Genomic DNA, 11,216 nt, shown 5'->3' with positions numbered 1-11,216 from the left:
AGAAATTAAAATAAGTATTTTTGAAAAGCTGTTTAGAAGGGTATCCATGATTATATTACTAGGATGATCCTATTGATAAGAAAAAAATAAGAACTTGGAACAAATAATGTATTAATTAATAAATTATTAATAGTTTTCAAGGTCTAGAAGAGATATAATATGAAAAGGGATCTGTATTATTTCCTTGGTGAAGATCAGGCCTTTAAATGAAAAACAACAACACTTAAAGTGCTAATATCAGATAATCTATTTTTCTTTTTATAAGTGAGGTTTTTACTTATTTTTGACATTATTTTCCCAATTAGTAAAACACCTAACATGTGAATCTCCATCAATCATATCAAGAATCTGCGCTGCAGGCCCTCGCTAGATAGCTCAGTTGTTGGTTATAGCACCACCCTAATACGCCAAGGTGTGGGGTTGATCCCCAGTCAGGGCACATACAAGAATCACCAATGAATGCATAAATAAGTGGAATAGCAAATTAATGTTTCTCTCCCCCCTCCTCCTTTCTCTCTTTCTCGAAAATCAATTTTTAAAAAAGAATCAGTACTGCAGGTGTGTGTGTATGTGTGTGTGTGTGTGTAAATCAGAACTACACATCTGAGCCTGGATATCTCTTGTTAGTACATGTACTGTTATTTCAGTATTATTCCTTCTGGACATTGTTATAATTCCCATGCGGTCCTTTGTGTCCCAACTCCAAGGAACAAGTTACGGCTCCTTTATATGGCCCTCTTACCTTGAGGATCTCTGAGTTCTGGTTTAGGATGGAAATACCTGGAGATTGAAGACTTCTATCCCACCAATTTTACCTTTTTATCTGATGCTTTTTTTAAATTCCAAAACTATAATTTTGAAATTTTGGAATGAAGGTTAGGCTAAGTAAAGATTTTGACACCTGAAAATGTTTTCAGTTGGTTATGTTTCCCCAGAATTCACTCTCAGGGAAATACTGATAAGAAATGCAGGCTGTCTACAATCTCCCGAATAATAGGAAAGAAAGAGCCAGGTAGTGAAGATTTCCCGTTGAAATGACATTACGCCAGGCAATCAACTGTTTCCAATATGACCTTTATTGAGCAAGTACTGCTGTGACGTTTAGCATCAATCAGCGAAAGATTGCAAACTGTGCATGTCAACAAGGTTCTCCCATGAAAGAAAGTCCATTTTAAATGCACCAGTGAGGTAAACTTAATTATTCATATATAGCTTTCTTAAGGCTAAGAGAGTTCTGTGTTTCATTTATTTTTGGCTCAGTTTGTTCTTTGCATTATACATCTCAAGACATCCCCCTTGTGAATGCCCCCCTTCCAGCAGTTTAGTAAATTGGCCAATTCCCCAGGTACATACAATATCATGCACTTGAACCCCCCAAAGACTGAGGAGGGAGCATCCTGAGCTTGCATGCAGTTCCCTCATATTGCACAATGTAAAATACAATGTCTGGAACCCCCATGGGAGAACCCGTTCTATTTTGAAGCTGTCATTAACATGCATTTTGAAATTGTCGTATGGCTTAACCTTTTGAATAGACTAAAATTATTAATCACCCTGGGAGACTTCCTTTACTATGGCATGTGAAGTGACCTTCTCTACCTTTTTAGTAGACACTAATTTCTCCTCAAAGGTCTCCTCATGCTCTTCTACCTTTTGAGTGACAGTGACAGATTTAGTGATATATTTGGTAGCACCATCTCCCCCTTCACTGGTGATTTTTTCTATCGTTTTGGTCACCATCACTTTTTCCTCACTTTTATCATCCCCCTTCTTTTCATCTGCTGGACTTAAGTCTAGGCCATTGGTGACAACACCTTTCTCCTCTTCTCCCCCACTACCTTTCTCTTTCGTTTCCTGCTCTTCCTCCTCCTTTCCTTCCACCTCCCCATTGATGGCTATGTCTTCCTTTGTGGATTCCTTTGAGCCTTGATCACTGCCTTCCTCCTTGCTCCCTCCCTCCACTTCTGCTTTCTCCTGCTGCCGAGGCTTCTCCTCTTTGGCACCTTTCTCCACGCTCACCTTTACTGATTTGGTGATGGTCACCACCTCCTGCGTGACTTCCTCCTTCACCGGGGATGCAGCTTTCTTCTTCTCTACCACATCTTTCAGCTTCTCCTCCTTTTTCTCTACCTTCTCCTCCTTTTTCTCTACCTTCTCCTCCTTTTTCTCTACCTTCTCCTCCTTAGGAGCTTCCTTCGCTGCTTCTTTCTTTCCTTCCTCCACTTTCCCTTCTCCCCCTTTCTGCTCATCTTTCCCAGCTCCAGCTAATGCTTTTGGCTTCACCTCTTCCACTGGTGATTTTGGCATGGGGGACTTGGCCTTCTCCTGCTTTTCCACCTTGGCTTCTGCCACCAGCTCCACCTTAGTGACTACTTCTTCCCTCTTTTCTTCGGATTTCTTTTCTTCCTTAGTTTCAGCTTCCTCTCCTTCACCTTCTGCCTCTGTCTCTCCTTCTTCTTCCTGCTCATCTTCTTCTTTTTCACTAGAACCTTCCTTCTCAGACCCCCCTTCTTCAGCCTGGTCTGATTTAGCACCCTCATCTTCCTCCTCCTCTTCTTCCTCCTTGTCTCCTTCTTCCTCTCCTTTAAATTCAGGTGCGGTAGCTTTCACTGGAGACTTTTTGGTTGCTACCACTTTGTCAGCTTCTTGTTGCCCTTCCTTTTCTTCCACCTCTTCTTCCTCCTTTTCTTTCATGGAAACTGCTAATTCCTCTGCAATGGCTGTCAGGGCCTCTTCCATTTCTGACTTCTCATCTTCCACTTTGGTTTCTTCTATGATCTCCTCGACAAATTTGTGTTGGACCTTTAGCTTGGGAGCCTCTACCTTAGTTTTCTGAATCTTACTGGATATTGTGATGGAGGGCTGTCGGTGTGTATACAGTGGTCCAGTGATGCTTCCTGAAAATGTGCTAAATCTGGTCTCTTCACCTTCCAGCAGTTTTCTAAGGAAATAATCAAAGAAGACAAGACATAATTAAAATCACATTGGGCCTTCTGAGCTTCATTACATAATGGGGAATGCAGTAGATACCTCTGAGTAAAAATAATCACATAAATAAAGGATTCCATCAAGTCGGTGTAATAGTTGCTATCATTTCATTGGTATATTTTGTCATATTCAGTAACAGATACTCATGGGCCATTAGCCAATCCCCTGCTGCAGTAACGAATCACTCCCAATGACCTACTAATAAGACCCAGCCACTAAGTCCCCCAAGCTACATCAGTCCATTTGGTGCAACAAGAATATGTTGAAAAGCTCTGTAGTGGGCAAAAATATCTTAGTGATCTTCCTGAGCATTGGAACTTTCAGGATGTATACTTAATATCTTTCAGCAAATATAATGTTAAAAAATGTATTTGGCATATATCAGAACTCAGGCTCTATCTATCTATCTATCTATCTACCTCTATCTCTATCTTTTTCTCTATCTCTATCTTATCTATCTATAGCTAAGTGCTAATTTGGGTGCATTAAGTTATAAATTTAGCTGCAATTTTAATCATAAAGTGTTTTTCAATGTAATTATTCTGTTTTTCTGCAAAGTAAGATAACTCCGTGGGTTCACTTTATTCTTATAAAATTATAATGGCCTTATTGGTAATAGAAACACTGTTGAGTCAATTATTTTCTCCTGTGATCTTAATCAACAGCAAGGCAATATTAGTTAGTAGACCTATAATCTCTTTCTCTGGCTGTATATCTACATCTATAGATGTAAATTTATTCATATTATGACATATCTATACATTTATATCTTGAGATCTAAATATATGTAGATATATATCATACATGTCCTATATATAGACATATAATCTATATTACGCAGCCTAAGATAAAATATATCTAAATTATCTATATAGCTATATATATACACATATATATTCTAATATATCAATCTATATCTATTCTCAGCCAGATGATGGCAATAGTAAGCTGTAACAGAGAAACAGAGACATTGAATGTGTTGGTGTTTGTCCTTGACACTGTAAAATTGAGAAGCTGAAACCACTAGAAAAATATTAAATACTAAAATTACTAAATATTAAATACTAACATGTTTTTGCTTTAAACATTCGGAAAACACTTTTCACTAAAATAAAAAGTTTAAGCATAAGCATTGAAATTAATCTGAGCTCCTCCCAAGCCCCCTCCTGTAATTCATATCAATTTCAATTAATGCTTACTCTTTTAAAGCTGTGTAGAAAGTGGAAAATTCATATTTGCAATTCTTTAGAATAATTTCTTTTTTAATTAGAAAGGCAAACAGGCACGGATTTAAGACGCCTGAAACCTGCTTGCTTTGCTGAAGTGGAGAAGGTTCGATCAAAACAGCCTCCGCAGTGCGGTACTTGGGTCACGTCCGCAGTGAACACCATACCTGTACGCAGCGATCTCAATATCCAGAGCCATCTTGACGTTGAGGAGATCCTGGTATTCTCGCAAATGACGGGCCATTTCCCACTTTGTGCCCCGAAGCTCGTTTTCCAACTGCTGGATGGTGTCCTGAAACAGACACAATCTCCCCATAACTCACCCCTCCAAAGGGCAATTTCTTTTGCAAACCACTTGCTACCCCTCCCCCTTCCCCTCCATCCTGCGCTCCTCTGACTCACTCCAGCTCTGCACCCTTCTCAGATATTGCTCCCAGGCCTCTCCCATCGTTAACTAAATTTAAGGATTCTCAAATACACAAACCCAATAGGACCAGTAAGAAATTTGCTGAGCACATCATTCACTGAGCCCAGTGGATCTAGAATACATCTCGGCAGGGAATAAACATGCATTGGGAAACCCCACCCCTGACCTGGCCCTTCCCATCTGAGCCATTCGGGCTGAAGCTAATTTTCAGATCGCGCTGGAAAAGCAGAGAATACATGCGTTTCTGCAGAAGTTATCTTAAAGTTGCTGCTTTGTCAAATACCCGAATGCATTCCTTCTATTTTAAATGTGCAAGCGTGCAAAAACTAGAACTGCCGAGGACAAGAAGCACGTTTTGAAAAGAGGCCAGTGCTCTTAGAAGCTGGGGATGGTGGGCGGGGTGTAGTGTGGAAATGGTGGGTAGGGGCGCGGACGCTTTGCGCCTCTAACTTGGGTGTGCGTTGCGCGCGCGAGCGCTGGCCAGCAATCACCAGGGAGCCCGCGGAGAGCGCGAGGGGGCGCGTGCCCGAGTGTCGGGGGCGCGCTGCGCTGGCGCTGGCGCAGGCTTGGCCGCGCAGCCGCTGTTTCTACCTGGTAGCTGCTGAGGTCGTGGTTGTGGCGCTCCTCTATGTCGCTGAGCTGCCGCTCCAGGGACTCCTTGGTGCCGCGCACCGACTCGAGCTCGATGCTCTTGGACTGCAGCTGGCGCCGGTATTCGGCAATCTCTTCCTTGGCGGAGCGGATGGCCTCCTTGTTCTGCTCGGCCGCCTCCGTGAGCTTGGCGTAGCGACACTTAAACCACTCTTCAGCCTGGTGCATGTTCTGATCGGAGTGGCACTCGAGCTGGGAGCGGATTTCCTTCAGCGCCGACGAGATGTCTGTCTTCAGGTAGTCTTTGCGCTCCACGGTGATGTGTGACGCCTGGATCTGGGCCAGCAGGTCGGCCACTTCTTCCTCGTGATTGCTCCGTAGGAAGGCCACCTCGTCCTGCAGCGACTGCACCTTCTTGTCCAGCTCCACCTTCACCAGCGAAGCCTCCTCGATGTCTTTGCGCAGCGCTCGGATGGCCGCCTCGGTGTCGTCGCGCAGCCGTGCTTCCTCCTCGAAGCGCTCCTTGAGCCGGTGGATGTCTTCCTCCAGGTGGTCCGAGTCCAGCTGCACCTGAGCCTTCTCGTGATTCACCATCTCGAGTGTGGCTCGCAGCTCACGGATCTCCTGGTCGTAGGCGTCGCCCAGCTGGGCGTGCGAAGCCTGCTTCTGCCGCAGCGCCTGGATCTCCGCCTCGATTTCCTTGTTCTGCTGCTCCAGGTAGTGCACCTTCTCGATGTAGCCCGCGAAGCGGTCGTTCAGCCCCTGCAGCTGCTCCTTCTCGTTGGAGCGGGACAGCTTGTAGTCGCCGCCCGTCGCGGAGACGCCGTTGAGCAGGGACGAGGATTGGCTGAAGTCGAGGCTGCTCTCGGCGGAGCTGAGCATGGCAGAGCTGTAGGTGAGGCGCGGTCCCAGCGCGCTGCGCTTGTAGGAGGAGGACACGGTGCTGGGCGAGCTTCGGGACCATGACTGCGAGCGGAAGCCGCTGGACGGGGAGCCGCTAAGGCGGCTGAAGCCCGAGCGGGTCTCGGTTACCCGCCGGTAGGAGGACGGGTTGCCCAGCGAGTCCAAAGTGTAGCTCATCTTGGAGGCCTCGGGGTGTGTGGCTGTCACCGCGTTCTGCCGGCCTCGTCGCAGCCCATTTATAGCCACGGCAGCGGGTCCCGGGCTAGGGCCCCGCCCCGCGGAGGCGGCGGCCGAGGAGGCGGGGACTGCGGGCACCCGGCCGGGGTGGGAGGGTAGCGGGGGGAAGGGTGTAAAGACAGCCCAGCAGTGATTCAGCGCCGGCTCCAGGCTCCACGTGGGCCAGTGCCGCACCGGACCCCGACTGCCGCTCTGGCCCTGTCCCCTCCCCCCAGTTCTCCTTTAGTCCTAGACCACTTGTCTCCCCGCAAGCCCCCTTCTCCACTCCTCTTCACTTTCGGATTGCATTTGTCATCCTCGGTGCCGGTATCCGGAGAACGCCCTTTCTTTGTCTTTTCACTCTCCCGCAGTTAGGGCAGCTTTTCTCCCCATCCCCTGACCACCTTGCTTTTTTCTTAGCCCTCTGCACTCTTATCCCCACGGCTTTCTCTTCTTTTATCTTTTATCCATTACTTTTTTCTTTACCTATTTTTCTATGCACAATCACTTTTCCCTCTTTTTGGCATCTCTTAGCCCTCCCGCTTTAAGCCTTCTTTAGTCCCACTCTCTCTGCCCTTCTCTGAGCCCTCCCCTCTAGGACATTTTTCTTGCCATTCTTTCCTTCTCCCCTCCCCCTCCTTTGTCCCATCCCCCACCCCTTTTCCCCTGGCCTCCCTCCCTCCCCCCACTCTTCGTCTTAAAGCAGACTCAGAGGAGCGAGTTAGGACTGGAAGAAAAAAACAAAAAGATGCTGAGGAACGATCGGCCTGAAGGCTTCGGGAAGGGAACAAAGAGGATGGATGGGCCGGGGTAGTTATTTGTATTAAAAGTGAGATGTGACGCTATATTTCGCTTAACGTTTGGGGGACGTCCGCAGCTTCCACGGGGGCCGAAGGTAAGGCGCTTGTGCTCGCTATGGCGCCGTCAGCACCAAGGACAGCTCCCAGGCCGGTGAGCGCAGGGATTCTGCCTCCTGGGGGCTTGTCACCCAGCATTGCCTGTCAGGCTGACCAGTGTGGGGGTTTCCTTCCTCTTCCCCTCCTCCCCCCGCGCCCCCACAAAGATAGTTAAAACCTGTTTCTAGTGACTTTGTTTGCGGGAGTCAAGCTGGAATCGCACACTAAGATTTCTCTGCAATGCAGGGTTGGCATCATGAACAGACTGCAGATTTTGAAAACAACTAAAATTCATTAAACTTGTAGGCCAGTTTGAGTTTTCTAAGATGATAGATGCATGAAATCAAGAGGGCCTAAAATTTGAAGGTCAAATATTCCTTGGAAAGGGGAATGTGAAATATGCTGACATGAAAAGTCCAGGGAAATATAGTTTATAAGTTTGAACACAAAGCATTGCCTTGTCATCTTTCTGTTCAGTACTCCCTACAGGTAACTGCGATGATTGGAAAGCATATGAATTAATTTAAAAGTTTTCAAACAGATTCACCACAACCTTCAGTAAAACCAGATATTTTTCTTCATTTAAAGTGTAATGTATTTCCTTATTTAGATTTTAATGACTAATTTGGAAAAGATTTTCCACATCTTTCAGCATGTTTCTTTAAACAAGGAATCTACACAGACTTCTGCTGTCTGGTGCACTGCTAACTGTTAACATGTCTTTTGGGGGGTAATTCAGTGTAAAAAAAGTTCAGATTACTGTAAGGCAAAGTGAGGAGCCGTAGGCAAGACTCATGACCATGTTTGCTGGGACAACAGGCACAATGATGGCTAAGGAGAAACCACTGCTTATGAAAAGTAGAGACTTCAGACTTAATGTTTTCACTCATGCTTTCTCTAGTCCTTGTTTTATTAAATGATAAGGTCATGCCAATCAGTGAGTAATCAGAAAAGGCCTGGGTTTCTAAAGATTTTTATTTTTAGATTTTATTTCTGTAAGATCCCTTGGCCCACTTTTATTTTAAAATAGCAGGGGTTAGTTTAGGGAGTTACTTTTGGTTCATTAATGTCAAACTGCAGTATTGCAGGCTGTGTGGAGGAAGATTGTTCTAGTTCCCTGAGTGATGGGATGGTTTTCTTTCCAGCAAAGAGAGCCCATGTCTCAAGCTATTGGGAGAGACAGATGACAGAATGAGGGGACTGACCTGTGAATATTGTAAAAATAGGGTTTTCTGGTTTCAGATAGAAAAATAAAAGAAAAGAGAAAAAAAAAAGCCCTGTCTTTTGGTTCAGTACTGCCAGTCTCCAGACTGGACTCTGAGAAAGATGTGATCAGATAAGGCCCAAATGCTAATTATGCAGTAATTATGCTTCGGTTACTTATTACTTTCTACTTTTACTTAAAAAAAAATATAAAAGCCTTTGGCAATTTCATGGTGCATATGCACTTAAAGTACTTTAGGTAAAAGGAGCAAATGATTAACGGGCAGGCTGCTGCTGCTGTTGGTTTTCTTCAGATCTTTGAGAATGCAATGACTCTGCATAGAGATATTTATAAGGAAACACATGTCTAACTTCACAATTAGCCTGTTTTGCCTTGTATCGAAACTAACTCAGAAATTGTTAAGCTTCAAACGGGTTACAGAAGGAGGAAAACATTGCGTACAAACAAAACAACAGCCAATTACTTGAGCTAAATTCAGTGAGTGTCTAGACTCCATAGCTTGAAATTGTAACTTCAATGTCACACGCAGTATATTGTTCAGTCTGACCACAACAGGATAATGCGGAGAGTTATAACAGACAGCTTACTAAGGAAAAAAAGTTCTCATGGCTTAAAAAATGATGGATCCAGTTCCACATTAATCAAAATGTTTTATTTTTGTATTAGACTTTTCACTTTAATCACTTTTTTTGAAGGTGACTTGAAGGTTATGCTCATTTGTGAATGTATTATAATAACTTTTAAAAATCTATAACATTTTTTTCCATCTTTGTCTCATATTTTTGAAGAACATTTATCATGCTAATATTTTTCGTAGAAAGAAATGTAAAGCGTTGCATTTATATTTTTTACCCTGATGACAATAAGGCTATGGGATCTTCTGAAAATATTAACAAGAAAGGAAAAAAGCATAAGGATTTATTTGAATTTATAGCACTGTTGAGTTTGACTCTAATACTTTTATAATTTATTTTAAATAGGTAATCACACATAAGACTTAGCTATAAATTTAGAATTATACATTTATAATGAAATTATATCTTGATTGTTGTCCCATAAGTTACAGTGTGTTTTGAATCACTTTCTAGGGAAATACAGAGCATAATGTGTGTTCCTTCAGTAGATGAAGTGAAAATGTTAATTTTGTAGTTAAGAGATAGCTATTCTGAAGTCTTATAATAATGGTAAAATATCCTTTGCATAAGGGGTTTATTTATATGGGTTTATTGGGTCCAAAAATACTGTTAGAAAAATGAAGAGTTGCGCATTTTCTTCCTTCTTCCCATATTGCCTTACATTTTTTTAAAATATTCACTTTTGATACATAAAAATACGAAGATGGGATGTGGGAGCCGGGCAGCAAGCAAGAAGCTCTGGACAAAAGACACCACTGTCAAATTGGTAGGTTGAATCTAAGATTAGATTATCTTACTTTCTCCCAATTTACTGTGCTATCTTAAACCTGATCCTTTTGCCTGGGATCTGATGTTAGAACTCATGAGGAGCAATTGTAAACCAAGCCTCTGCTAATTAGTTAAGGGGTTGATGTAGGAGCTAGGAACTTTGTCACCTGGAGAGGGACCATAGGAAAGTGAAAATTGTAACACTTCTTTCTACTGGAGCCTAGGCATGTCAAACTTTGAAAGCAGCTTTGAGTTTTGTTCTTTTTTATTTCAGGTATTGAAAGCAAAATAACAATACTCTCAGGGAAGAAAGGCTGTTTTTTGTTGTCAGGAAAATTGGGATGTACGTGTCCTTATCGTCTTTAATTAAACCAAGTCCACTTGAACCTCAGTGTTCTTTTTCTAATATTAACCACTGAAATGGTGTTTGTTTCTCTTGCCAAATTTTTATTCATTTGATATAACTTTATATTTCTGCCAGTGACAGTTTCTATAAAAAGTTAAGTGAAGTATTTAAAAAATTAAAAACTTGTCATATCTTTATGTTGTTCCAAACATAAGCTTAGTCAGTTTTGAAATCTTATATCTGGAAATTTCATGTTTTAAGGAGGAAAGATTTTGCTTTCAGCTTTAACATAGCTTGATTTTTCTTTTTTTGCCGTGTAATGCCTTCACCTCACTACCTGGAATCAGTTCAGTAAAAGCCAGAGGAGGAGGACTTAGAATTAAAAATAATATATTTAAGATGGCCCTTTAAAAAGGGATTCTAAAAATAAAATTCAGTAGGTGCATAATAAAACAGTTCTGCTGAATTAATTTTCAGCATGATTTTAATTGGACACGTTGGCTTTATCTTTAAAGGGGGAGATCTTGAGATATGCACTCGGATTTCTAAAACCCTGCATTGCTCATAACTTTGCACCAGTGCAGGCATGGAATATTTACAGCATGTTTTATCCCAAGCGGACTAAGGCCTGACTTAGCAAGGGACATAATGATTTTTATTAGAAACTCTTAATGAAAATGAGCTTTGTAAAACCAGAGCAGATCAGTGATCTATTATCTTCTGACCAAATTTCTGAGGAAAGCTAAACCCAAGGACATAAAACACAGTTAGAAAAAAAGCCCCAACTAATAATGAAGTGTCATTGTCCCGGGGCTGGGTTCTTTCTTCATGATCTCAGCGATTTGGAGAAGCTGTGTTCTTTCAGAATCCTCTGAAAATGGCTCATGCTCAGAACTCTCTCTTCTTACTTAGATTGCCATGAACATTATATAGTTTAGAATATTTTTATTGACTTATTTTTTTTGTTAGAACTAACATGCTTAGTGTGGCAATTT

At 42.7% G+C, this 11,216-nt stretch overlaps 1 protein-coding gene across 1 annotated transcript; it reads right to left on the bottom strand.

Moving 5' to 3' along the window:
• Positions 1-1,055: 1,055 nt before the first annotated feature.
• On the bottom strand, positions 1,056-6,403 carry NEFM (neurofilament medium chain). Its single transcript, XM_080672401.1, has 3 exons — positions 5,233-6,403; positions 4,382-4,506; positions 1,056-2,941 (listed from the first exon to the last, which is right to left on the bottom strand). Exons 1-3 carry the CDS (start codon positions 6,310-6,312, stop codon positions 1,546-1,548), a joined length of 2,601 nt encoding a protein of 866 aa, XP_080528527.1. The 5' UTR covers positions 6,313-6,403; the 3' UTR covers positions 1,056-1,545.
• Positions 6,404-11,216: the final 4,813 nt, after the last annotated feature.

The sequence above is a fragment of the Plecotus auritus genome, assembly GCF_963455305.1.
Source record: "Plecotus auritus genome assembly, chromosome: 6".
Taxonomy (NCBI): Eukaryota; Metazoa; Chordata; class Mammalia; order Chiroptera; family Vespertilionidae; genus Plecotus; species Plecotus auritus.
Note: the sequence above shows the minus strand (reverse complement) of the source record. Positions and strands in the feature narration are given on the sequence as shown.